The sequence below is a fragment of the Molossus molossus genome, unplaced genomic scaffold (genome assembly GCF_014108415.1).
Source record: "Molossus molossus isolate mMolMol1 unplaced genomic scaffold, mMolMol1.p scaffold_m16_p_17, whole genome shotgun sequence".
NCBI lineage: Eukaryota > Metazoa > Chordata > Mammalia > Chiroptera > Molossidae > Molossus > Molossus molossus.
This window is the reverse complement of record NW_023425352.1, coordinates 8,212,190-8,239,697: the sequence shown is the minus strand read 5'-3', so window position 1 is coordinate 8,239,697 and position 27,508 is coordinate 8,212,190. Positions and strand designations below refer to the sequence as shown.

The following is a 27,508-nucleotide window of genomic DNA, read 5'->3' as shown; positions in this document are numbered from 1 at the left end:
GTGTCCATACATGGATAAAGAAAAGGGGGTCCATCCACACACTGGAATATTATTCAGCCTTAAAAAGGAAGGATATTCTGACACAGTCCACAGCACAGTGGACCTAGAGGACATTATGGTCCATGAAATAAGCCAAGTACTGTGTGATTCCACTTATACGAGGTCCCTGGAGAAGTCATGTTCATAGAAACAGCGTGGAATGGTAGTTTTCAGGGGCTGGGGAGTGAGTGTCTAATGGGGACAGTCTCAGTTTGGGATGGTGATGACAGTGTGTGTGTCCTTATGGCCACTGAGCTGCATGCCTGAGAATGGATAATGTGAATTGCATGTGTATTTACCGCAACAAAATGAAAAGGTGCAAACCTGTTGACCAAGGAGCCCCTTGGTGAGACGGAGGAGCTAATCTTAAGAGAGGCCCTGGGAGGCCTCCTGGAGACATTGCCCCACACTCATGGTGAGGAACAGAGATGTGCCAAGGGCTGCGGACTCCAGTGCCACTGGGATGTGTTCACCTCACATGCCCAGAGCCAAAACCGGGACACCCAGCATAAGACAGAGCAAAACGAGTACATGCTTCACCTCACAGACCCACAGGTGAAAAGAATCGCAAGCTGAGGTAGTGAGAGATTTGGGCATCTCTAGGGCAAAGATGGTAGAGAAACTCGCCAAGGAGCTGGGGTGGGCCAAGGGAACCACAAACAGCCAGAATCTCTCCCCTCCCGGTTGGAAGACCTTACTGCTGTACACACAGGAGGGTGCAAGTCACTCCAGTGGAGGGCGCCCAGGAGGAAGCCGCAGACATGGCCCCAGTCAACGCAGCTGTAAGGCCTGTGGGTTTTCCTGGGGTCCTCAAATATCTCAAACTCTGAGGCTTAGGTTGATTCTCTTTGGGTCCCAAAGCGACTCTTCTAGTGACTACAGTGATGAACACACCCAAACGACAAGGTCCCCACCCTTGGGGGTGGGCAGGTTTGCTGGGATTCTGTCCCATGAGTGGGGGCTGGGGCTATGTTTACAAGCCGGAGAACACACAACAGGCTTCCTGCAGCTTGGAGATCCTTGGGGAACGCAGCTGGGGAATCTGGGAGCTGAGGCAGTGAGTTTTAAATGAGGTGACCCTTCGAGTCAGTCCTGCAGGTTCGGTCTCACTGAGCTCAGAGCCTGCCATCAACACACAGCTCAGCTTTGCTCACCAGGGGATCCTGTTGGCTGAGGGTCCAACTGGGGCCTCTTCTGCAGTCTCCTAAAAAGGGCTGGGGGAGGGGCTGCAATCCCACCAGGAGGAACCAGCGGCAGGGCCAGCGGGAGCCTCTAGCCCTCACTTAGCTTTGTGGCCCCAGGCAATCACCTAAGTCTCTGAATGAGCCCTTAGTTGGTGAAATGCTCCCCACCCATTCTACTCCAGCTGGTATTGTTATGCTGGAGCGCGCCTCAGGCTACTTCCTATCTCCACCTCGGCAGGGGGCACCTCTGGCTCCACCCAGTTCCCTCAGTCAGACCCTTTGGTGGAGAGTGGGGTTCTCAATTAGTTTGGGAAAACACTCCCAGCGATTTGGATATAAAAGAAAAACTTCTCAAAACTGCAGAAACTCTGACCTCAGCCAATGTCAAAAGTCTCAGATCCCCCCCCGCCCCCAGGCCAATCATCTTACTGGGGACAAAACCAGCCTCTTCCTTAGGTGTGCATAGGTCTCCTGCCTGTGTCCAAAGCGCCTCTAAGGAGTCCCTTTTCTCAGATATCTCAGTCTAGTGACCCAAGGCTCGCCGGGAAAAGGTGGGACTTTGGGAACGCCCTATCTGCAAAGGCCTGGGTGCCTATGGTGGAGCCAGAGACTGCTCACACCTTCCCCACAGGCTCAGGCAAAGCTCAAAGCTATTTCCTCGGATTCTCTGGGTGGGGCTCACCAGGGTTCCGAGCAAGACAGGCAGTGCTCACCCCCAGGCCGGTTTGTGCTGGTGGAATGTCCTGGTGGGCAGTCTGGTGAGACCTGGAGGACCCCAACCTCAGATTCCACAGCCCCTCCCCCCTGGGGACCGGCCTCCTAGACGAGGCCCTGGCTAACATTCTCACGGGACTACTATCCAGCCAACGCGCGCACGGCCTCCCCCACCCCGCCCCTCCCTAGGGTTCCTTGGCCATTTTAACCTCTCCCTACCTACAGGGGCCGTTCAACCTAGGCTGGACCTGTACACACTCACAGGATTAAACTGGGGAAAGCAACCATTTTTATTCAACATACCTAGGTGTGGGGGGGAGGGCAACAGGACCGGGTCAGGGCCGAGGGAGCCGTGGCGTTACCGAAGGGGCGGGCACAGGCCAGGCCTCACGGGCGCGGGTCCCCCAGGACGCCCCGCTCCGCGGCGGCGCTGCCTAGGATGAAGCCCACCGCCAGGGACACGGTCTGGTCGAAGGAGCCGCGCAGCTGCTCCACGTGCTGGTTCAGCGTCAGCAGCTGGTCGCGCAGGGGGCCCAGGATGGCCACGATGTCGCCCAGGTGCCCCAGGGTCTGCAGGAGGGCGGCATTCAGCGACGGGGGTGCAGCCTGGGGTGGCGCGTGGTTTTCTGGGCGGCCCGGCGGCGAGTCGGGCTCTTCCCAGGCAGGGTCGAGGGGCGGCGGGGAGCCGGGGGCGCGGTCGGACGCGTGATCCTCGGGACGGCCGGGCGCGGGGGTTAAGCTGGGGAGTGCCGTCGGGGAGCCGGGATCGCCGGGAGCCTCAGAAGACTTGGGCGGGGACGAGCTGAATCTGAGCGTCCAGGCGGGGTCCACGTCGGGGTCTCGGGCGGCAGGCAGCGGCGGGGCGTCTGCAATGGGAAGGGGGTACAGGGTTGGGCACCCAGGCCGCCGCCGCTCTTCCACCTCCAGGTCCCTCCCCATCCACCTGGTTCTCCCGCTCGGTATGCCCGCCCCTCCCCCACCCCACCTACCCGGCTCGGCGGGCGTACCCGGGACCGCGCGGCGACCGCGCGGAGGGCGCCCAGGCCCGGGGGAGCGGCGACGGCCGCGCCTACGGCCGTTATCGCCAAGCAGCCCCATGAGCTCGCGGATCTGCGCGTCGAAGGGTCCCGGCGGCTGGTCTTGCGCGTCGCGGAGCTTGTCCTTGAGGAACTTGTAGCGGCGGCGGCATTGCGCGGGCGTGCGCCGCACCTGCTGGCGGGCCAGCTCGGCCGACACGCGCCGGTAGATGGGCAGCGCTCGGCGGCGGTCCAGCAGTAGCGCGCGCCACACAGCCGGTTGCAGCAGCGTGCCCAGCAACAGCTCCGTCTCGTGGGCGCTCCAAGGCGTGCGCTGCGCTGAGCCTGGGGACACCGGCGACCCGGGGATTTCAGGCGCTACCGGCGCGCCAGGCGAGGCGGGCCGTCTAGGCGGAGTTCCTGGGGCATACCCAGGCTCGAGGTCTGGGCTGGCCTGCGTCAGCGATCCGGGCGGCGCAGGCGGGGGTGGCCGCCGGGGCCGGAGCATCATCTTGGGGACGGGGGAGGGGAGGACGCGCTGGGGTCCGGGCCGCAGCCCGCTAGGCCGCCCACACGCGCTCCGAGGACTATGTGCTCTTCCGCCCTCCGTCGGAGCCGGAGCCGGGCCGGGTCTACGCGGCCCTCCCTTCGCCCCGCCCTGCTCCGCCCCCTCTGCGCCAAGTTCAACTCCGTCTGTTTTTGCGCCTTGGTGTCTTCGCAGGCCTTCCGGGCCCCTAGGCCGGGAGGGCAGAGAGCAAAGCTCCGCCCCCGCTCGACGGGGAGGAACCTGCCAAACAATTGTGCTCGCAGTACTTTTTAAACTGTTACATTGAGGTGCAAACTAACACGGTAACGTGCAGGATGCGCAAAGTTCAACTCATCTTTACGCATGTGCCGTGCCCTCTCACCGCTGCGCTGAGCGGCTCTGGAACCTTCTAGGCGGAAGACCCCCTCGCACCGCCTCCTTGTTGCCTGTGGTGCGCTCTAGGCTGTTGTTTACGAATAACGTCTAGGCGCTGGCTGTGCTCCTCCTTTATGGTGTGGTTTTAGTATGTGCACAGGAGGTGGCGTTCATCACTGCGTGCAGGTGGCTTAGGGCTGGATCTGGTACAATCCAGATCAGGGCAGTCAGAATTAGTGTCATAATTCATACACATACTTCGCAGAAATAAACATCTGGCCAACATTATGGTCAATGTAGAGTTTTGCGCATTATTCTGTGATATTAGGAATAAGACTAGGATGTCAAACATCACCACTTCTGTTCAAGGTTATTTTAGACATTCTAGCCAGAGCAATAAGACAAGAAAAATGAGTAAGATGGATACACACCTGAAAGGAAGAAGTAAAACCATTTTTATTTATTTATTTATTTTGAATCCTCACCGGAGGATATCTTTCTGTTTATCTTCAGATAGAGTGGGAGGGAGAGAGAAACAAATATTGATGTGAGAGGGACACATTGGCCACTTCCTGCATGACCCCAACCAAGGCTGGGGGGTGAACTGCAACTGAAGTACATGCCCTTGGCAGGAATCGAACCTGAGACTCCTTGGTCTGCACGCCAGTGCTCTACCGCTAAGCCAAGCCAGCCAGGGCAAACCTGTCTTTATTTGCAACTAAAATGATTGTATACGTGAAAATAATCTGTAAGCACATTATAAGAATTATTAAGTGAATTTAGCAAGGTCATTGAATGAATAGTACGCAAAAATAAATTTTATTTCCATATACTAGCTACAATAGTTTTTACAACTTTTTCATTTGGGAACATTTTAGATTTGCAGCCAGGTTGCAAACATCAGAGTCCCTGTGCTTCCCTCCCATGAACATTACCCATGACGGTGATACCTTTGTCAGAGCTAAGAAATTAACACTGGTATAGCCTTATTGACTAAACCACAGACTATTTGGGTCATACCAGGTTTTCCACTGATGTCCTTTTCTGTCCCAGAGTCCAGGGACTTCCATTGTAGTGTCTTCTCATTCTCCTCTGGTTATGACATTCCTCACTCTTATTTCCACATTCTTGACAATTTGAGAACACTGGTCAGGTATTTTGTAGAGTGTCCCTCAGTTTGGGTTTGTCTGGTGTCTTGTGGTTAGACTGGGGTTATGGGTTTCTGGGAAGAAGACAACAGAGGTCCCATGGCCATCTTACTCCTTACATCAGGGTGTGTAATGTTAGAGGACTGTGATACTCACCTGATTTACCATATGGTGGTGCCTCGTCTGTCCATTGTCAGGTCACCTCCCCATTTCTGCCTTGCAGTGGTGGCCGGTCACCAAGTTTACCCACATTCAGGGTAATCAAACTGCACTGCTGGGGGCATCTACATGTATTATAGGGTTCTTCTGTAATTCTCCTCATTTTTTATTCATTCATTCATCAGTTTATGTCAGTGTGGATGTTTGCCTCATTCCTGGGCCACAGTCTGGCACTGGTGTTTAGGTGCTCAGATGACACAGCTTTAGCCACTGGGAATTCTTCACAGCTCAATTTCTTTTTCTCTCTTGTCCTCTGTCCTTTGACATGTTCTGTGCCCCCCCCCCCCCCCCTTTTAAGCACTTTCTCGCTCCGACACTACAGTATGCTCCTGGCCATCTGGAACTTTCCCCACCAATCAGCTGTTCAACCCTTTCTCAAAAAAAATCTGTGGTTTTTTTTGGGAATGGGATCTAGAAACCAAGATCTGGGTCCAGGGTTGTCACTGCTTCTAAGCCAGTGGTTTTGGCGGTATCCCACCGCCAGGGGTTGTTTAGTGATATCTGGAGACATTGTTGATTGTCACAACTTGCGGGGTGCTGCTTGTATGTAAGAGGCCAGGATGCTGTGGAACCCCCTATGCAAAGGGCAGCCCCACAGCAAAGAGTGATTCACCCGAAGGTCGGGGTCAGTGATTGAGAAGCCCCCAGCAGCCCAGGAATGTACACTCACCTGTGTCTACGAATCTGGTTAGTATTTCTGTACCGGACCCCTTGTCCCCGCACTGCAGGGTTGTTCTCACCTCCCCACGGGCTTTTTGTAGCTCCTTTCTTTGACAGCGGGAGGCCTGACTCCCTTGTCTACAGCTTGTTATTGGCCAGCCCTCATGGGCATGGAGAGTAGCTTCAGGATTGCTGAGCTTGGCCCCTGTGAGCAGCCAGCCACTGATTGAGAGCTTTTGCCTTTGGCCCATTCCCCTTGCAAATGCCTTTCCCCATGTTACTTAGATCAGCCCCTGCAGGGGTGAGACGGGAAGAAGAAGATGGGGGCTGAGAGAAAGTGGCAGCTGCAGGCGGAGTGTCCCACATCCCACAAGGACTCCCACTGTCTTTGCAGTCGACCTCAGACAGACACAGGAGCAACAAGACAGCAGGAAACTCCCCGGTCTGGGCTGGGGTCCAGCAGAGGAAGCTGGTGGGCCAGCGGCTGGAATCCTGCGTTCCCAACGGAACCCCATGTCTAGGGACTGGTCGGCCTCCCCCAGCTTGAGCTTTAGTTATTTACTGGTTGTGACAGGCCATTCCATGCAGTGGTGAGGGCTGCACCTGTTGATTATGCTGGTGATTCTGGTCAGACCTAGAGTGAGGACCAGGTAGGCTCCTCTTTTTTTTTTAATCCTCACCCGAGGACATTTTTTGTTCAGATAAAGTGGGAGGGGGGGGGGAGAGAGAGAAAGAGAGAGAGAGAGAGAAACATCGATGTGAAAGGGACACATCGAGTGGTTGCCACCCACACGACCCAACCAGGGTTGGGGACAAATTGCAACTGAGGTACGTGCCCTTTACGGGAACCGAACATGGGTCTCTCTGGACCGCAGGCCAGCGCTCTAACCGCTGAGCCAAATCGGCCAGGGCGGGCTCCTCTTTTTTGCTCCTGATTGGGCAGGCAGTGGTGGCCTCTGCCGGGCAGGCCTGGGTACTATTTCCTGGGCTATGGCTTGGCTGTTTGGGGTCCCACAAGTCTTCTCCAAGTGGCATGTGCTGGTGCCCTGGGTGGCTACTGGGCTGCCTGGACAGTCAAGTGTCTCTCCCCCTCCATGCGCCCTCCCCTGGCTACCTTGGGCTGCTCTCTACCTGCTGGTCCCTCTTGGGGCAGTCAGACTGCCTGTGTGGTTGGGGCTTTTCCCAAGCATCTGTGCACCAGGCTGGGCTCCAACCAGTGCAGGAGGGGAACTACTGGGCGGCCTGGGAGTGTGGCTCGTTGGAGGACCTGAGGGGTCACTGGCCTTCAGTTCCCATTGATTTGGTTAGATTGGTGTGGGGAAGGGAGACCTGTCTAGATGGCACCTTACTTGTATCTCAGGAGGGAAGCGGTAGCAGGGTTTAGTGATTTTCCGGTGGGTGAGGACCCAAACCACTCCCTCCTGCCCCTCGCCCTGTACGTGACTGGGATACTGGAACCACCCAACCACGGCAGCTGCTGTCCCCAGTAACAAGGCTTTGCTATTTTGTTTTCTTTTACAAAACTTGACTCCTCATTACTTGCCTGCCAGGCGGAGAGCTTTGCCATTCATCTCGGAACTTCCCAACAACACTTGACACCCCAAACTGTGAGCTCTTGGCCTTCCAGCCCTCTGTGTGTGGTGTCCACTAACAGCAAGCCCTTCCGTGAGGACCCTGCCCAACCCGGCCCTGGCGAGGTTGTGCCCCGGGAGCGTCTCACCGCTGTCTGGCCCCCAGGCTGCAGTGCGCTCGGGCTCGCCAGACAGGAGCTGCCGGGGCAGGGCAGTCTGTGGCGGAGCAGCCTCAGCTGGTGGTGCTGGGAAGCCTTGGGGACTCAGCGATTTTGAGGGGTTTGCAGTTTTCTTCTCCAGAGGCAGGTATTTCTTGCAGTGAGTTTGTTGTTCACGGGCCTGCACGTCCCGGTGCGGCCTGCGTGAGAAAGGAGTTGGCTGACCTGCCCTCCTCCCAGCCATCCGAGGACGTGGCTGCGGCCCGAGCACCCCTCCACCCTCCCACCTGATTGTCTCCATCTAGTCACGAAGGAGCCCCCACTCTGACCACAGAGCAGGTGTCATGTTAGGGGAGAAACAAAATGAGCCACTGGGAAGCTGTCTTGGTAGAAATGATTTTATTTAGAAACCTGTGCTACACGAGGGCACCATGCACACGTCATGCTTAAGCCAAAAGCCCCAACAGTTCCCCTGAATAAATCGTTACAATTGGAATGTTTATTTGTGCTGGACGCTAGTTTTGCTTCAGGCTTTGTGACACTGTCGTGTTCAATTCAAAATCTGAAAATGTAAGAGTTGATTGGCAGAACATAATCCTCATATAAAAGCCTAAAAAAAAAAAAAAGCCACATTTGCATGGCCAGGAGTGTCGAGTCCCCTGTATTTCACTGAAGCAGGACCTGGGTGTCTGAACTGAATCGATGTGGGAAAACACATCTTGATATTGAAAGACAGCATTTTATCACTAGGAAGTTTTCTTAGAAATATAGCTGGTTGCTCTAAGGAATCACTAATTCTAAAACTCAGAAGGGCGATGGTGGGTTTACAGTGATTTGCAATGGAGGAACGTGGGTGCCTGGGATAGTGCCAGGGTGTCTGGCCTCCCCTGGTGGGGAAGCGTCCCTGTGGGGGTGGTGACAGCAGGCCCCCCCCGAGAGTGTCCCCCACCCACCGAGCTGTGCTCAGCACCAGTCACGTGGAAACAGCCCTGGGGAAGAGCTTGGCACCATCGAGACAGCAAACTTCGTTTCCTGGTCGGTTCTGACAAAGCGCTGGTGAGGGCAAGCTGTGGGAGCCCGGGCGTGGGCGTGGGCGTGGGCGTGGCATGCCTGCGGAAGGCGGGTGGGCAGTGGCTACGGCCCAGGGACCCTCGGTCACCAGATGGGCTAGGGACCTGTCAGGGCCCTGAGGCGCCGCTGCTGTGGAGCTGCTGTGTCTCGCATGCTTTGCTAGGAACAGAGCCCTGGCCAGGGTGCACCTGTCCCGCCAGAAGCTGTTCTTGGTGCTTTTTTTTTAATTTTTATTTTTCTTTATTAATTTTAGAGAGAGATGAAGGGAGAAGGAGAGAGAGATAGAAACATCGATGAGAGATAGAAACATCGATGAGAGAGAACATCGATTGGCTGCCTCCTGCATGCCCCCCACTGGGGACCAGGCCCACAACCTGGGCATGTGCCCTGACCGGGAATCGAACCGGCGACCTCTTGGTGCCTGGGTCGATGCTCAGCCACTGAGCCACACCGGCTGGGCCCACCAGCAGCTGTTCTAAGTGGTGGGGGCGGTGGGCATGTGCGGCCACAGGGTACCTGGGGGGCTGCCACTGTGGAGCCTCCAGGTGCTCACCAGCAGCAGGGGGCCCGGTTGGAATGGAGGGCAGCAGGGCTCTGGGACCCCCGTGCTGCTGGGACAGGGTGAGCCAGGAGAAGTTGGGGTGGGAAGGTCTGGGGGGTGGGAGTGTGAACCAGGTTGGGGCTTGGGCCACTGGGAAGCATTAGGTGCCCCAGTGGAAGGGTTCAGACCCCTTGGAACCTATGTTTGGTGTTGGGGTCAGAGGTCAGTCTTGGTCCTTTGTTGCTGGGCACATGGAGGCCAGACCCATGAAAACACTGTGCAGTAGGCAGCTGAGCTACAGTCTGAGCCTGGGTGGTGGGTGTGGGGTTTGGAGGTGGGTTGGATCACAGGAGAAGTGGTGAGAGCCGTTTCTTTCTGATCCTGAGGCATCTCCTTGCTCTATTTTCAATGAAAATTTTAAGATTTAATTTTTAAGTTTTCTATCAGAAACACCCCGACTTCCACTGGTGCCCATCCCCTCTGGGTCATGGTCCGAGCCCTGTGCTCTCTGTCCTGGCGCCCAGAGGCCCAGGCTGGGCCCATGTTGGGGTCCCTAGTCTAAGGCGGCGGGTGCTTTGCCCTCGGGGGGCCGTTTGGCCTGGAGCGGTGAGCAGGTGGCTCCTTCTCCCAGCTCTGTCCTTGGCGTGGACTCTCACGTCCAGACCCACCGTCCTCCGTCACTGGAACGTGGCTTTCATTTTCCGTAACTTGTCCTGAATCTTCCGAGAATGCTTCTCGCTGGCGATCTGGTGGAAGCTGGCCCTGCTGTCTGCTGCCAGGATGGACACGTCAGCCCCGCTGAACCGCGTGATTCTTTGCTTGAGGCAAGACTGCAGCTTGGGGTCTGGGGTGAAGGTGTAGGGGTTCTCCTGGAACGCGTGCACCTGGCTCGCCACCTTGGCTATGTTTCTGCGTCGGGGGAAAGAAAGGAGACGTCAGGCTGTATGAGTCACAGGGGCAGCTCTCTGCGGCTCGTGCATTTCCATCTTGGTCCCGACTTTGGAACCAAAGCCCTTCGAAGTGCAAACTCTGAGTTGTCTGTATTGACGAGGCCAAACCTCATTTCATTACTCAGTCCTGTTGTCTGTCTGTCCATCTATCTGCCTGTCCATCCACTTTTCATTCCACAAATATTTGCTGAACCTCTATGTCGCCCTAGTCGGTGCTAAGGATTCCAACGTGAATAAAACCTACTGTCAGCCGTTGGGGACGCGGAGGCGGTGGGTGCAGTACATGCGGGTTGTTTAAGGGGCGTTGTTAGCCACGTGTGGGGTGCACGCCTCCCCAGCACCGGGTTCAGTGACAGAAGGATGGCAGCTTGGGCCACCACCGTGAGCGTGTCTGCACCCTGGGAAGCGCGCGACACTGAACCAGGGCTCTTCCCCGGACACCTGCAAGTTACACAGTGACCAGCAACCCCTGGGTGTCGAGAAAACTGGGGACTCGGAAGCGGAAGTCCGTAACTCTGCCTGGGGTTGGGAGTGTGGACCCTGAGTCTGGAGGAAGAGGCAGTGTGTCAGTATGAAGGACTTCACTCTCGTTAACGGGCAGCAGCCAGGTGACCGCGTGCACGTGGGACCTGGTTACGAAGACTGCTCTCGGTCCTCTGCACATCCCCACTTTGCTGACACAGGTTTTCTGACCTCGTACCTGAAGTGTGCATTCTGCTGTCTCGTCAACCCTATGTTACGATTGGTGGCCGGAAGGAGGCTGGAACCACTGGGCTCCAGGTCCTGGGCCATGTTTACAGAGCAAGGCCACCTGCCCATGACCTGAGGATGGGGGGCTGCGTCCTGACCAGCCCCCGCCTGCCTGCGTGGGGGGCCAGAGGAGAGGCGGGGAGGGAACGGAGGGCTGTGGAGGCTGCGGGGTGAGGATGCCCCTGGAACCAGGCGGCCCAGAATGGCATCAGGATGGGCCTGAAGCTCTGAGGACGGGGCACAAAGTGGGGGTGAAAAGTCGAGGGCAGCGCCACAGTGCAGAGGGCCGAGAGCAGTCTTCGTGACCAGGTCACACGTGCACGCGGTCACCTGGCTGCTGGAGGGCCCTACCAAGGCAGGAGGGAGCAATGTCCTCTTTGGCGGGGCTCAAGGTGGAGGTTTTACAACCAGATCCTCACTTTGTGCCTCCCAGGTGAGTCCCCAGTTGCGCTGGGCAGGTGAACAGTGGGACTGCAGGAGCAGGCTGAGGGACTGACCTTGAGTCCTACATGGGCAGCTCTAGGGGGAGGGGCCCAAAGGGGACAGTGGAAGGAGGGAGAGAGGGAAGGTACGACACCTGGGGGTCAGGGAGGACAGTCACATGCCAACTGGGGTGAGGCTCAAGGTGCGCCTGGATCTCCCACAGGAAGGTTGCAGTGACCTTGGGGCATTGTTTTGAGACCACAGATGCCCCAAGTGTGGGACATGCTGGCACTTAGTTTGTAGAGCAGAGGTGGCTGCAGGTCACAGGGCGAGGGGGTGGGAGGCCCTGGGCTGGGTGAGGGTTGAGTGAGGATCAGGGGGCTCAGGCAGAGGAGTAGGAGAGATGAGGGAGGCTCTCACCTGAGCTTGCGCCACCCGTGGGCCCCCCACCTGAGCTTGCGCCGCCCGTGGGACCCCCACCTGAGCTTGCGCCGCCCGTGGGGCCCCCACCTGAGCTTGTGCCGCCCGTGGGGCCCCCACCTGAGCTTGCTGCACCCGTGGGACCCCCACCTGAGCTTGCGCCGCCCGTGGGACCCCCACCTGAGCTTGCTGCACCCGCGGGGCCCCCACCTGAGCTTGCTGCACCCGTGGGACCCCCACCTGAGCTTGCTGCACCCGTGGGACCCCCACCTGAGCTTGCTGCACCCGTGGGACCCCCACCTGAGCTTGTGCCACCCGTGGGCCCCCACCTGAGCTTGCTGCACCCGTGGGCCCCCCACCTGAGCTTGCTGCACCCGTGGGCCCCCCACCTGAGCTTGCTGCACCCGTGGGCCCCCCACCTGAGCTTGCTGCACCCGTGGGCCCCCACCTGAGCTTGCTGCACCCGTGGGCCCCCCACCTGAGCTTGCTGCACCTGTGGGCCCCCCACCTGAGCTTGTGCCACCCGCGGGGCCTCCACCTGAGCTTGCTGCACCCGCGGGGCCCCCACCTGAGCTTGCTGCACCCGTGGGCCCCCCACCTGAGCTTGCTGCACCCGTGGGACCCCCACCTGAGCTTGCGCCGCCCGTGGGACCCTCACCTGAGCTTGCGCCGCCCGTGGGCCCCCCACCTGAGCTTGCGCCGCCCGTGGGCCCCTCACCTGAGCTTGCTCCACCTGTGGGCCCCGTTGGTCATGGTGAAGCCCCCAGTCTCCAGCTGCTGGATGTGCATGGCCAGGAGGCGGGCCGAGGGCAGGGTAGGCTGGGCCCGGAAGCGCCGCCCTTCCATCAGACACAGGCTGTCACTCTTCAGGAACACCTGGTGGCCCAGCCAGGGGCATGGGCGAGGAACACAGGCCAGGGGTCAGTCCTGGGCGCTCAGCCAGGGGCTGGCTCAGCCCAGTCCATCCTGGTTGGTGCCCGTATTCCTGCAGCATGTGCTACAGCCTTCAGATTTACAACCCAATCCAAGCGCTCCTTGGATTATTGGATTGGGGATCGAAAGTCCAGATGTCAAGCTAGAACACCACAGAGGAAACACTGACCCCCTCAGAACGCTGCACAAGTCCCATTACTGAAATGGCAAATTCCTTCCCTAACTCATTCTCCCACGGGCTCCAGAAAAGAGCCGGGTGACCCAGCTCCCCAAATGAGACCAAGACGGGCTGGCCAGCTGCAGGGGCCTGTGTCTGGTGTCCACCGAGGACACACACAGTCCTCCCACCCGCAGAGAGCTGAGTCTGGGCTGGGGCCTGCTCCTGCCACCTTATTTAGGGGGAATGCCCCATTGTTCCAAATGCCGTTTCTTCATTTATGATCTCAGGAGGCTGCCTATGCACTTTGCCAGGCAGCGGAGGCTGGCCAGTCAGCCAAGCTCAGGTCCTCTGGGCACCTGTACCCTATGCCATTGGGCCAGCGGGTGGGCTTCTAGAGCCCTTGAGCTACCAGTCACCTTTTCCAGGTGAGTGGCAGAGGCCCCCTGGGGAGATGGGCAAGGCCAGGCTGCTCCATGCACGACTCTGAGGGGACTGTGGGAGCCGTGTGCCTGGGGCTCTGATGGGCGCCACCCCCACCTGTGCAGACTGCATCATTACGGAGGAGCCCCAGGTGGACACAGCTGCCCGAAGCTCAGGCAAAGCAGGAGTACCTCCACAGCTTTCAGCTCCTCCATGACCTCTGCTATCTTTGCCGGTAAAATTCTCCAGGCCTGGAACGAGAGCACAGGTGAGACCCTGCATCGGGCTGGGGCTCCCAGCCGCCACGGCCAAGGTCAGCCGCCTCCGGCCCCAGCCCATGGGGACTCACCGGGGACTGCCTCACGGCCAGGTGCTCCAGGCCACCCAGGATCTGCATGGCGGTCGCAAAGTTCCTCTGCTCGTAGCACAATTTTGCAATCAGCAAAAATTTGGACAGCAGATTTACCTGCAACTGACACGAGGAACGGTGCATCAGTGTTTCCCGGTTATGACCGATGTGGGGGGTTGTTTTAGGACCTGTGAGGACCCGGCATCGGGCCCACTGTGTGTGCCAGGGGCAGGTAGCGGGCACAGGGCTGAGTGGTGGGAGGGACTCTGGGCAGGAGGATGGGCATTACTGAAAAACAAAACAGAAAAGCAAATGCCCAACAAGCATAAAGATGGATGAGAAAGTCAACACTCTGGGCAGACCTCTGCGCTGGGAGCAGGATGAGTTTCAGGACCAGGAAGGGCAGGCGCCCCCATCCCCCGGCACCCCGGGAGCTGGAGCCCATGGTCCAAAAGCAAACCACGCAAAGGGTCAGCTTCTCATCGCCCACCAGGTCGGTGTCCACAGCAGGGGGCGCTTCAGCACCTGACCAGGGATGTGGTCCCGCTGCTTCCTCTGTGGTTTCTTGGCCACTGGGGGCAGGGTCACCAGATTTAATGGAATGACCCATGAGCAGCTCCAAAGGGAGGTCACTCCTAAGGCCACAGTATTTCACAGCAGGTCTGAGGGGCTGAGACTATGGACCCACAGGCAGCGCTTGGAGTTCACAATTCCAGAGACCTCTAGAAGGCTCTGGAGAATTCAGCAGACCCCTTGTTCCGAGCTGCCTCACCCTACCCACTGTCCCCATGTGGACACAGCACCTACAGGTCCCAACCAGACGCCTTTCCACTGGGCTTGACCCTTGTCTCTGGTGATTTTGATGTGCTCGGAGGTCAGAGGTCACGTGGGTGGTCCCTGGCGGCCATTCACCATCGAGGTCTCCCGGCTCTCCGACTTGAGTGCTTCCCAAAGGATCTTGAAAAACATTCCCCCACTCCTACTTTTTAAGTTGACATCACAATTGTTTCTTCGTATATTTAAATAGACGCAAAGTATGTCATTTCAAACACTTTCAGATAAAACTGTCCCATCACTCTTTGCTGTTAAAAAATTTTTTTTCGTGGTTAAAAAATACGTGACATAAAATGTACCCGCCTCACCATTCACGATACAGCCCAGCAGAGACAATGGTGCTCACCGGGCTGGCACAGACCTGGCTCTCGGCGAAGCTGAAACTCCTCACCCATGGGACAGCCCCACCCACTCGCCAGCCATGTGTCCTTGAGCCTGGGGGTCCTCCTTCCCTCAGACCTGGAAGGAACCGCAGTTGTCCTTTTGCGACTGGCTGTCTCACACAGCGTGATGTCCTCGGGGTTCACCCACGCTCAGCCTGTGCCGTGATTTTATTCCTTTTTCAGGTGGAACAGTATTTCGCTGTGTGAATGGCCAGGTTGGCTTCTTTCTCTTGGCTACTGTGTTCCAAAACTTTTAAGCTTCTCTATGAATTGAGAATTCTGTTTTGGTTTCAAACTCATCATTTTTTTTTTTTTTTTTATCCTCACCCGAGGATATTTTTGCATTTATCTTCAGATAGAGCGGGAGGGAGAGAGGGAGGAAGAGAGAGAGAGAGACATTGATGTGAGAGAGACACATCGAGTGGTTGCCACCCACACGACCCCAACCGGGGCTGGGGACCACTGCAACCGACCTGGTACATGCCCTTAGCAGGAACCGAACCTGGGTCTCTCTGGACCGCAGGCTAATGCTCTAACCGCTGAGCCAAACTGGCCGGGGCTCAAACTCACCATTTTAAATCTAAAACAAGACAACAAGCATTTTTTTTTTTTTTTAAGATGAGGAATTTTACTTCTTTTTCTTCTCGAACTTGTATTTCCCAACCTCCCAGTCTGTTCTGAGTGGAATACATCGTTATCGCTGAGGGCTTTATGGACCACTCCATTGTCTTCTCTGGCTCAACATTTTAATTCGAACACTTTTCTGACGTAAACGTCAGTCTTCTGGATTGGTCTGGCCGTCACAGCAGGCATTTCAGATGTGACAAGCACATTGGCTAAAGGCCCCCGTCCACTTTTATCAGAAGGGTGTCCCCTGGCGAGATGTGTGGCTCTTTCTGCCACCTGTCCCTGCGTCGTGCCGAGTGCTGCTTTGGGACAATCGTCTCTGTCTGTTGCTGACAGGGATGTGGGAGGCCGTTCACGTTGCCCCGGGTGAGTCTCAGCTCCGTCACACTGACCGCACAGGCACAGGAACATGCTGGGACCTCCGTGCTGACCTGTCAGCAGGGCAGCTGCTGACTTAGGATGGGGAGCCCACACTCTCTGCCTTCTCGGGGCTCAGGTTCAGGGAAGCTCCCAGGAGGCCGAGGTCCAGGAGGTCACTGTCCTTGTTCACATCCCCTGGGAAGGTCCTTGCACAGCCCGCCCTGATTTGGGGAAGCTGCATTTGCTGCTATGATATTTGCAACATCGTGAATGAGCCCAGGGTGCCTGTCCCCACGTCCTGGTAGAAGTGAGGGTGGGTCAATCTGTCCACTAATTAACTCCTAAGCTCGAAAATTCTCCCCAAAGGGGAAAGAAGTAGAAACCTGCATTTATTTATGAAACTTGGGCTTGCCCCATGGGATTCAGGGTGGGGGACACAAAGGAGTATCGGAAAAGGAAAAAAAATTAATGCCAGGAGCGGGCATTATCTTGGCTTCGCCCTCTGATGGGGAGGTGGCGGCCTCGATGGCCTCTGGGGCAGCTCCTGGGGCCTTGATGCAGGTGACCGTCCCCCTCAGCCTGCCCACTGCCCTGCCTGAAGCAGGTGGGTCCGTTCAGGCGGAGATCCGCTCGGTCCAGCCCGAGCCCCAGGGGCCTAGCAGAGGCTGTGTCTGGCCTCCAGGAAGTGGGAAGCTGACCTCGATTGGACCACTGACCTGAGTTTCATTTGTCCCACCAACTGGCTTAGGGCATACAAGGTGCTGCCTGCCAGGATGTGACGGTGACCCAAGTGAATCCCCACCCTTGAAAAGTGCAGGTTAGTGGGACAGTTGGCGGTCCCAACTCACAGTCCAGCACACAGTTCAGGCAGGAGGATGGAGAGGGTCTCAGGGAAGTGTTCTCTGAGCCTTGAGTGTGTGTGAGCAGAATGGTGTGTGTGTGTGTGACAGTGATTGCGTGTGGGCTGTATGTATGTACAGGACAGGCCATTTGTGTGTGTGAGACATATGTGTGGCTGGATGACATGTGTGCAGATCCCAGGGAGGACAGAGGCTTGTCATGGTGGCCCAGAGCCAGTGTGCATCCCCAGGAGAGTGAAGAGCCAGCTCAGCGTGAATGTGACAGGCCGTGCCCACTGGATGGCAGGACGATGTGTCTGAGGTCATGGCTGACAGGACCGTGGCTTGAAGTGGGGCCTGAAAATCCCCTCCCCTGGGAGAAAAACGATGGGGCCCCTCAGGAGGGCCTCTTGCCCGTGCAGTTGACCCCAAGCCCTGCTCTGAGCTCAGGGCTGCAGAGGCGCCAACCTTGGAGGTGTGGCTGGTCACGATCTCGGCGGCCACCCAGTTGCTGACGTCATCTGCACTTCTTAAAAGCTGTAACAAGTACTTGTCTTGGACGTAATTGGGCAGAAATAAGCTGCAGGTTTTGGCCGACAGAGACTCGGAGGAGCTGGCCCTGGAAGAGACATGGGTGTGTGTCACAGCAAGGACGGCGCTGGGCCTGGTTCAGGACCAGCTGTGTGACAACAGAGGGTCCGGCTCTGAGGGTGTGCTGGGCACCAGCGTCTCTCTTCAGTTAAGAGTGCCGAGACACTTAGGTGAAGCTGCCAAGACCCTCCTGCCAACCATCCATCCCGGACTCCGGGCGGACACCTGTAGGTAGACACTCACTTTGGGATGGCTGCACTTTTGTCCATGACGCCCAGGGCCCGTGAGTTTAAGAAGTGGACAGGATGGCACCTTTGGAACAAGTCCTATGGAGACAAGGACACAGATGGTCAGGGCACCTTGCCCAGGGACCTCATGCTCAAGGCAGTGTCTTAGGGGCTGGGGGCTGAAGGATGGAGGTCATCTCTGCAGACACAGGTTCAATGCCTGCCCTGTGTGCTCTTTGTGGGCCCAGAGCCAAAGTCCCTGCTGGCATCCCGCCCTGGTCTGTGCACCTGTCAGCCGGGCTCCCTTCACTGCATGTCAGTGTGCCCCCCAGCAAACACCTGTGGGGCCTGTGAGCACCCGAGCATCCCTGCCGACGCCCCACAGGTGAGCAGTGTGGGCCCTGCCCTCCACCCAGGCTGCCGACCCCTCACCTGCTGCAGCAGCGTCAGCTGGGTGAAGAGCTGGTGGGTGCTGTACTCGGTCAGGAAGTAGGGCCCCTTCTCACTGGCCTTGGTGTAGGGGCCGCAGAAGTCCTCGAAGAAGCAGGGCTTGGGCAGGGCGGATGCGATGGTATACTGGCGCTCCTTATGGTGTGGCAGCACCAGCCCGTTGCCCCTGGACAGCCTCCAGGGGAAGCTCTGCGGGGGCGGGGCGGGGCGGGGGCGGGGTCAGGGGCAGGGCGGGAGAGGACCCAGGCCCAGGACCCTTTAATCTGGCTCGGCTAGAGCCAGAGAACAAATCCCTTCTGCCTACGGCCATGTGGGCTCAAGGACATCCGCCCAGGTCATTTTAGGGGGTTCCCCCATTGACAGAGCCACTGAAGTTTGGGCCTGTCGCCATACACTATGGAAAGGTTCCCTCATCCCAGGACATTTCCTGACAATGCCTCCTTCCCCCTGGATCTCTGGTCCAAGGGTCAGGAAGGTGAGCTCATCTTAGCGCCTAGCCAGGCCCCTCTGCTGTCTTTGCCCAGGGAGAGGGGGAATAGAAATGCCAGCCCCACAGGTGGTCCCAGGACTAGCAGCAGGGAATATGTGTGCATATGCGCCTGTGTGCATGTGTGTACACAAGTGCCTGATGAGTGTGCATGTGTGCCTGTATGTGTGTGTATGCATGCCTGCCACATGTGCCACATGCCCACATAGGCACACACACACACATGTGCTTGTATGTGTGTACACGTGCACGCATGTCTGTGCATGTATGGGTCTGGTGTGTCATATATCTGTGTGCATGCACGTGTGCTTGTACAGGGCACGTGTGTGCTCACATATCCACATAGGCATGTACATGTGTGAATGTGTGCACATGTATGCATATGTGCATGTGTATGCGTGCTTATGTGTGTGCACAAGCATACTGGGGCCTCTAGGCTGGGAGCAGCACCTGTCCCAGGAAGCTCACCCCTGGGAACGGCCCCCACCTTTCGGGAGATGCTGTCTTCTGAGAGCCTTTTACAGAGGGCATTGAGGGGTCTGGAGTCTTCCTCGGTCTCCTTGGGGTCCTCCAGGTCTGTGCTGTGTGGGGTGCCCTCAGCCCACCTGTCCGTGCCCACCTCCAGGATGCCCAGCAGGTACTCCACAGAGCCGTCCAGGGGCAGGATCTGGACGGAAGCAGAGGGGTCATGGCTGCATCCCGGGCTGGGCGGTGGCTGCCACGCGAGGGCTGCCCAGCGGTCACCTTGGAGGAGATGAAGTCCTCGAGCCTCCCCAGCAGCCCGGCGTTCCTGGTGAAGTCCACGGTGTAGCAGTCTTCTACCCAGGCCTGCAGGAGGCAGAGGCTGCGCTTGTAGATCTTGGCGAAGGTGGAGGTGGGGTCCTGGTGGGCCCTGGAGGCAGATGGCCAAGCAAGGGTGTGGGGTCTGCATGCAGCTCTGTCTTCAGGGGGTATTTTAGCTCCTACTCTGCCCACTCGGGGGCAGGAGAGAGGCAGCACTGGCCACACAACAGGGCCCAGGGCTCAGCATCACAGAGCAGGACCTGGCCTCTCCTGAACCCACCCTGGTGCCTGTTCTGGGGCACCTGGCACCCCCAGAGCCAGTACCCAGGACGCCGGGGCAGGAAGCCACGGGAAAGCACTTCCTAACAGGCAGGGTGGGAGCCTGGCTCCACGTGTGGAGGGAATGGGGGGTGGGAGAGGGGCTCACAGGGGATGGGTGGAGACTGCCGGGGCTCCAGCCTGGTGAGAGGGTGCACAGGGCTGTGGGGAGGGGCTCACGAGCCAGCCAGAGGACAGCCAGCACGCACCCACCCACTGCATACCACCCCTCCCTCAGCACCCTCGCCCCTTGGCTGTGGGTGGGCTTCCCTCCGTGGTGCTTGGGCCCTGCCTGGCTTCCCACTTGTCCCTGTCCCCACCCTCTGCCTTCCCCACCCCCAATCCCTCGTGGCCTCTCCAGGCTAGGCCACAGTCCCCTCCTGCCAATGCTGGCTGTGACCCCCTGGCCTCCTCCACCCTCCCCTCAACCTTCTCCAGCCCTCCTTCCTTGTTTGGGTCCCCAGATGAGGGCCTGGGGTCCACCCTGCCGTATGCGGCCCGCCTGGCGGGGATACCTGGATAGGGTGCTGCTGATGCGGTCCAGAAGGAAGTGCAGGAAGTCCTGGGGTGTGCAGAAGTAGCGGAAGGTGTACAGGAACTGCTGCACGTAGCCCTCCAGGAAGGCGTCGCTGTGCAGAGGGGCCTGTCAGACCGGGCCGGGCCCTCGCCACACCTCGCCTGTGCTCCAGGCAAGCACGACACCCCGCGCCCACCACAGCCTTTGCTAGTGGTTACCTCAAAAGTGGGGTGGATGTGTGTGCGCGAGCAAGTGTACGAATGTGAGTGTGAACATAAGTGAATGTACAGTGTGTGAGCCCTGCATGTGAATGGCCATCCTTTTTTCAGACTCCCTTAATCTCTAGAACCTGCTGATGCACACGCTCGTGCACACGAGTCACCAGCCCCACGGTGGAAATCACTGCGTTAGGAAAGAGCAACAGCCTGTGCCCCAAAGTCTGTGTCACTAGGATGAAATCCGCGTACGAGGGTCCCCCACCCTCAGGGGAGCTCCAAGAAGCCTCAATTTGGTGACACCATGTGTGTCTGTGACCGAGCCTGGGAGTGAGAAACACAGGTGGGGGTCCTGGCAAGGCTCCCTCGCTAGCCGCTGCAGGTGACCCCAGGGCCAGTGGGCTGGGGACACTGGCCAGGCTCAGACCAGGGACTAGGCAGACAGCAGCCCGGTCTGCCCTGCCAAGGGGGTTCCACTCGGCTGAGTGAAATGCTGCCACACACACACACACACACACACACACGCGCACACACCCACCACAAGTAGCACAGCAGGCCTGTGGGGGGCATGTGAGGGGCATGTGAGGCACCTTCCTTGCAGGAGAGGAGGCCAAGGCCCGAGTCTGAGGGTCAGCCTAGAGACCCAGCACAACAAGGCAGCCGGCCTTGGAGAACAGGGTCAGGGGGAGGAGGCGCTGTCCCAAGAGGCCTGAGAGCCTCTGCAGGAGAGACGTCCTGTTTGCTACTGGCCGTCAGGAGCCCTCAGGCCCTGAGAGCTTTCCTTGGTGTCCCCTGGCCACCTGGCCATCAGTTCTGGGGTCACCACAGCTTCCAGCTCAAAGAGGACCCCAGGGGCTCCGAGGTATGTCCTGGGTCTCCACAAGCCAAGCCTGGGTGAGGTCTCCCTCACCGTCTGGGAAAGTGGCCCGTGCCCAGATGTGTGCCGGCCTTTGGGTTAAGAGCCGGCCGACAGGTCCTGTACCTGGGGGCCAGGTGGAGCTGAGGGGCCCGTGCAGGACACAGTGCGTCTGTGTATGGAGGGGTGGGTGGAGGGTGCAGGGGGTTCCTGGGGCACTGGGTGTGAGTGGACGCGTGTTCCTGCTGCCGGGCAAGCTCATTAATCAGGTTGTGCAATGAACCTAAGCAGAGCCCATGCCCACAGACGGCTGCACGAATCCTCCAGGGACCCTGAGCCCAGCAGCACCGGCAGGCCAGGGAGCCAGGCCATTAGTTATGGGGGTGTTGACTTAGTAAAGTGGGCGGGACTCAGGCATGTCTCCGAGGGTCCTGTGTGTGTTTAATCTGAGAAGACTGCTGGCCAGCTAATCCCACACTCTCCTTCAAAGTGCCTGCTGGGGCCCCCGAGACCCGGGCACCCAAGCCCCAGCTGCCTAGGTCCACAGATCTGTGCCCGGTGGAGCCTGTGGCCCCGAGGCCACTCAAGCCAGGAGCCCAGCAAAGGAGGCACGTGGCAGCTACCATAAGCCAACAAGCTTGGGTGACGTTCTCTTCTAAATGAAAACGGCAAACCCATCTCACATGGCGGGGGGCGAGAATCTCCCCACCTCTCCCTTCTCCTAGGGGCCTGTTCCTTTTTCCCGACAGGTGACAGGGAAGACCGCGGCCCCTCCCCCGGGCGCGGGCTGCACCTGGAGTAGAGGTAGGCCATGAGCCCCAGGGGCGTGCCGGCCTGCAGGACGCGGGCCTTCCGCTGCCTGCCGCTGCGCGGGTGCTTGCTGACGTTGTAGAAGATGAGGGACGAGGACTCGTCCAGGGGGCTGAAGTCCAGCGTGTCGCATGGCGCTGTGGCGATGTTCACGATCACGGGCAGGGCACAGGGCTCCAGCCCCCACCGCTCCGCGTACATGACCTGAGGGGAGAGTCAGCGCCGTCTGGCTGAGCTGCTGCCACCAGGTGTGTGTAGGACACTGGTCCCAGGTCACCTTGTCACGGACCCCAGGTGGCGGCACAGCTTGTGGAGTCAGGGTTTGCTTTTACAAAGGATTTTCAAGGCTGGGACGGTGGGAAAGCCATGCGAGAGAGGGGTGCAGGGATGCGGGGCGACTCGCCTGTAGGTATTTCTTGACCAGTCCGAGGAACTGCACCTTGGACTTCATTTCTTCCAGCTGCCCCTTCAGTTTGGACAGCATCGTCTTCACCTCGGAGCCTGGGGGCAGGGCAGAGTCAGCACCCACCGGCCCTGGCCCCTGGGGCATCCGTGTGACTGAGCGCACAGGACCTACCTTTACTTCGCTTCTCCTTCTGTAAGAGCTTCTGGTAGAACTTGAGGGTCTTCCGGTAGGTTCTCTTCTCCATCATGAGCTGCTGCTCCAGCTCCTAGGGAGGAAAGAGCTGCTGGGCCCAGGGCAGGCCGGTGTGGCCTCGGCACCCCCAGACCACACTCCCCCTTGTTCCGAATTCACATTTCAGCTGCACCCACACGAAAGGAAGTATGGAAAACACGCCAGCTTGGGGGCACACGCCGCTCATGACAAGCCTCCAGAAGACAACGCTGTGCGGCAAGAGACCCGTGTTTCTAAGTGGGGATCACGCCCTGTCGTGGCCCCAGGACACCGGAGCCGAGGTACAAAGGTGAGTGATATTTCAGTAAACTGGCCTTGGCAAAGAAGTAGATTCCACTGACCCAGAATGAGGCCAAAAAAGTGGGCAGCTGGTAGACTTTGACTCTCATGAACTGTCCCCCAAGAACTGCAGGCCCCACAGCTCCCCAGGACTGACTGGCAGGCAGAGGGTGGGGTCAGCGTCCAGTGCTAGGAACTGTTCCTGCCTCCTGGGACCCGCCCTTGTCCCCAGGGGCCTGCCCTTCTGCAGAGTTCTTTGGACATCACAGGCCTAGTGCGGAGACTGGACCCCTGGGACCACACCTTCTGGCCTCCCTGGTCCTGGGACGAGCACAGGGCAGGGGTCCACTCTGCAAGTGGTGGCTTCCCTATGCGGGCATGTGCTGGGGCGAGGCCAGTCCCCAGTCCCCACACCACAGGTGTGTCCACCGAGGCCCCCACCCCACACTCGGGGCCCCTGCTTCCTGGCAAATCCACCCTCTTGTCAGGAAGTCGCCTTTCCTGGAGCCATCGAGCGCGGCAGCCGCCAGAGGGCGCAACCTCCCCAGGGTGCCTCCCTGCGTCTCCAGTGGCTCTGCTGTTAACATCAAGCGCGGATACACTCAACAGTGCAGACCTGCGGCCTCGGCCCGTTTCCCACGTGGGGCTTTGTGCAGAGAGCTGAGGACAGAGAGGGGCCGTCAGGCGTCACGGCCACAAGGGACGCAGCCACACGACGCCCTTCACGTTCCCAGCAGCGCTTCCGCCAGGCTCCTTCCTGGAGTCCTTCTGTCTTTAGGAAGAGGGTGTCCGTCCTTCTAGGAGGAGCCACAGCCTTGCCTGGCAGAGGTGGCCCCCAATACGGTCCCTGCTGTGCTGTGGACACAGTCCGGGTGCCCCTCGCACAGAGGAGGGGCAGGGAAGCCCGAGGACAGGGCAGGCTCAGCGTAGCGAACGTGGCAGTGACCAGAATGCAGACACGGCCCCTCCTCTCGAGGGGGACAGGACAGCCTCTCCTCCCAACTGCCTCTGCTCCAACCCCAGGGCTGAGGGGGGAAGAGGTTCTGGGATCCGATGAGCAAGCCCTTGAATTCCAGGGGGTCTTTGGTTGGGACTGTGAGGCTGGCCCTTCCTGCAGGAGGAGGGTGGGGTGGAAGGACCACGGTGAGCGGTAGGGCAGAGGGACGGAGGCGGCCCAGGCCCAGGCCCAGGGATGCTCAGGCTCTTGGGTAAACTGCCCCTGCAAACTGGGCTCCGGGGGCCAGGCCTGGACCGCATCACGGACAGTGTGTTCGCGCGAGAGCCGGTGCACCCAGGTGTTCACTCCTGGAAGCAGAACGCGCTCAAATCCAAACACGCTCGCTCACGTCCTCATCCTACACCTCTGACTCAGCTCTGCTGGTGGAATTTATCGGTGAACAATGCTGCGGAGTGGAAAGGGCAGGCGGTGTTTTTCTTTAAATGTTGGAATTCTTCTGACGGGTGGTTCTACCGAAGACGTGGTCCCTCCACGGCCGTCTCCTTACATGCAGGGTGGCAGACGGCCCCCCACATGATGGCTGGTCAGACCTCCCTGTCAGGGCGACTAGGGGCCCATGGTGCAGATGGAGCACACGTCCCTCTGACCAGTCTTGTTAGAACAGCTCAGCCACATGCCAACTGCGGGGGAGGCTGTCACAGTGGGAACGGCGACAGTCTGTCTCCACAGAGACACACGTGGAGAAGTGGACTGAGACCACGCAGAGGTGTCCACGTGAGGCGAGCACTCTGGGGGCGGCCCGCTGAACGTCGCTGCCCCGAAGCTGCGGGGGCTTCGTTTTCCTGGGATCATGTTTCGGAGGAGACCATGGGCTTGGACGTCATTCGGCCTGGGCCCCAGTATGGCTCCCTCCCTCGACAGCTGGCAGTCCTGGGTACCAGCCCTGTAACGGGGACAACACAAGAGCTGCGTGTACAGGATCTGTGTCACCAACATGGCCACCCATGGCGTCTCTAGTATTGAACAAAGGACAGTGTCAGTGCCTCAGCCGGGGGGCCACGCTTCACGTGCTCAGGGTCACCACGGCCAGTGGCCGTCCTGTGGACTGCAGCTCTGGGCATTTCGTTGAGGAGCCCTGCTGATGGCCAGGCCGGGACCAGGTAGTCATGCTAATGGCCCCAAGGAGCCGTGTTCACAGTGGGCTTCATCCTCTGTGGCTGCATATCCGGTTTGAGCGAGGCCTGAGGGTCCCGCAGCCCCCTTCACACACACGTCTCTGTGACTTTGGCTTTTCGAGGACCGTGGTGGTGACCCTGGCTGATGTCCCCATAGCCTGGAGAGGGCAGGATGGCCAGAGTGCTGTGTTCCAGGACGCGCCTCCTTCCTGTGTAGCATGGGAGGTCACCCTGCGGAAGGCTGCAGCCAGCCCATCGAACCCTCATCCTTCCGTCCAGACGCTGAAGTTGGCGCCCCCGGGAGTGGGTCTGTGGGCACAGGGGCCACCGGAAGCGGCTGCCGGTTCCTACAGGTGCATTCTTGGCCAGTGTCTCAGGAACCTCGGCTTATGAAGGTAGGTGTGAAGTTTGTCAGCAACACTTTGCACGTTACTGACCTGCAGACCCAGCCTTTGAAAGGGATGTTTTCACAGATTTTAAAGATAAATCTACGTGGATTAAAATTTCACCCAACACCTGGGACAACAGAGAAAAACACCCTCAAGCTGGGTGCCACCCCGGTGGCCACACAGCGGCCGGAGGTTTGGCCACAGGTGACGCGACAGTACCCTGCGTCACTGCGTTAGGTGTTTCCCCACCCGACCCGACCGAGAACTTTTCACAGAATTAAAAGAGCATCACTTGTTAGAGACACAAACGCGAGCAGTGAGGCGCACGTCAGGCACTGCGGCCGCCGGCTCTGCATGGACCTGGAGGCGGCCGGGTGTCAGGGAGCAAAGACAAGTCAGAAGGAAGCTGGCAGAGCCGGCGATGAGAGAAGTGAGGTGGCCAAGGCAGGGCCATTCACCCGAATACCGAAAGCGAAGCCTGTCGACAGCAGGCAAAGGGAACCAGGTGTCAGGACGGGAGGTGCTCACAGCGCAGGGCAGACACACGCCCCGGCCCACGGCCCACGGCAGGTGCGCTGTCAGCACGTGCGGGCGGACGGGCGCTGCCGTGCGGCTGGTGACAGACGGACGGCACAAGCACGCCCTCCGTGCCCCGCCCCCCAGTGCCCAGGCCTTCTCACACTCGCTCTGTTTCTGGGCAGTGAATGTGAAGTGTGTCCACTAGCGGTTTTATGCGTGTTTTTCTGAGGCTCCTATGTTGAAGTTGACACAGCAGGTTCTCAAGGAGAAATGTGAAACCGTGGCTACGGGCGGGTGTCCCTCACCCCACCCACGACACAGAGAGGGCCCAGGAAACTCACCTGCCTGTACTCAGGTTCCAAGAGAGACGTCTTCCCAGGTGAGCAGGAAAAGGGAAAAATGAGGTCACTGCTGGTCATCTGCCCCACAGCGTTTCCCCCAAACCACCTGGCCTCCTACAGTCTGTCCCTACAGAGCCACCTGCAGTGATGGCAGGGCCAGCGTGGCTCCGAGGGCTGGTTTGTCCAGGGTGGTGTTTCAGGGACAGGAAGCCCAGAGGTCCCAGCCACAGGCTCACAACCCAGTAAGAACCATCGCTGCCCCAGCAGAATCTTTGGCCTGAGCTGGCCTCAGTCCACTTTTAAGAACAATCTAAGTGACATGCAGGGGTGACCTGGTCTCACCAGTGGACATGTCTCCTCGCAAGCGGCTGCCACCCTGAGGAGCACACAGGTCGAGGAAGGGCCCCATCCACCTAGACTGGGCACTCGCACTGGGAATCCACGGGCACCACCCTCCGCCGCCTGCCCATAACTGTCCATAAGGGACGTGACTGCTGCCAACGAGGGTGACCTGTGACATCACGGGACACCTGGACGCTCAGCATCCCACCTTTCTGTGACTGTCGTCACTGGGGGACGTGGGCACCCCTCCCCCACCACCCTCGGCCCAGGTCAGCAGGCACCGTCTCCTGATGCGGCTGAGGTCAGTGTGACACCGCCGTGACACTGGCGGGGCGCTGGGGACGCTGAGCTCAGAGGTGAGGGGAGGACAGAGGAAACCCCCAGGGATGCAGCCCCCACATCTCGTCTCTGGTCCTTGGAGCCAACCAGAACGACCACTGCAAGCTGCATTTCCACCCTCCACCCCCAAGGCCGATGTTTACCTCTCCCCTCCTTTTCTGTTCAATTCATTTAAACTTTTATTTTGAAATTTTCGTCTTGTGATACAAAACATACAGAGCATAAAATTGACCACTTTTACCACTCTTCATAGTGCAGCTCCGTGGCGTTAAGCGCGCCCACACTGCTGTCAGCCGTCACGCCGTCCGCCCCCAGGACTGTCTCCTCTTCCCAAACTGAAGCCCTGTCCCCATTACACACTCACTCCCTCGCCTCCCCTGGCTCTGGCACCGCCGTCTGCTTCTGTCACTGTGGACTGGGCTCCTCCAGGGACCTCACGTAAGTGGAATCACACGGTCCTCGTCTTTCTGTGTCTGCTTGTGTCCCTGAGCAGTGTCCTCCAGATCCATCCGTATTGTAGCAGGCGTCAGGGTTTCCTTCTGTTTCGTCTGAAGGCTGAACAATATCCACTGTGTGGATGGACCACACCTTGCGAATCCGTTCAT

General features: G+C 58.7%; 2 protein-coding genes across 2 annotated transcripts in view; both read right to left on the bottom strand.

Annotated features, from left to right (window-relative positions):
* Positions 1–2,324: 2,324 nt before the first annotated feature.
* Positions 2,325–3,464, bottom strand: UTF1 (undifferentiated embryonic cell transcription factor 1). The gene is made up of 2 exons (XM_036265913.1): positions 2,927–3,464; positions 2,325–2,803 (listed from the first exon to the last, which is right to left on the bottom strand). Exons 1-2 carry the CDS (start codon positions 3,462–3,464, stop codon positions 2,325–2,327), a joined length of 1,017 nt encoding a protein of 338 aa, XP_036121806.1.
* Positions 3,465–9,899: 6,435 nt separating this feature from the next.
* Positions 9,900–27,508, bottom strand: part of KNDC1 (kinase non-catalytic C-lobe domain containing 1) — a 54,789-nt gene continuing 37,180 nt past the window's right edge. Inside the window, exons 19-32 of the mRNA XM_036265477.1 lie at positions 26,223–26,252; positions 22,502–22,595; positions 22,328–22,425; positions 21,908–22,128; positions 20,042–20,155; positions 19,170–19,317; positions 18,913–19,092; positions 17,921–18,127; positions 17,505–17,587; positions 17,139–17,289; positions 13,628–13,750; positions 13,470–13,529; positions 12,484–12,641; positions 9,900–10,131 (exon numbers count right to left, since the gene is read on the bottom strand). Coding sequence (XP_036121370.1) covers positions 9,900–10,131; positions 12,484–12,641; positions 13,470–13,529; positions 13,628–13,750; positions 17,139–17,289; positions 17,505–17,587; positions 17,921–18,127; positions 18,913–19,092; positions 19,170–19,317; positions 20,042–20,155; positions 21,908–22,128; positions 22,328–22,425; positions 22,502–22,595; positions 26,223–26,252 — 1,899 coding nt within the window. The remainder of the gene's footprint in view (positions 10,132–12,483; positions 12,642–13,469; positions 13,530–13,627; positions 13,751–17,138; positions 17,290–17,504; positions 17,588–17,920; positions 18,128–18,912; positions 19,093–19,169; positions 19,318–20,041; positions 20,156–21,907; positions 22,129–22,327; positions 22,426–22,501; positions 22,596–26,222; positions 26,253–27,508) is intronic.

Coding starts and splice junctions, on each gene's coding strand:
- UTF1 (XM_036265913.1), bottom strand. CDS start 3,464: ATGATGCTCCGGCCCCGGCGGCCACCCCCGCCTGCGCCGCCCGGATCG. Junction 2,804..2,926: donor GGGTACGCCCGCCGAGCCGG/GTAGGTGGGGTG, acceptor TTCCCATTGCAG/ACGCCCCGCCGCTGCCTGCC.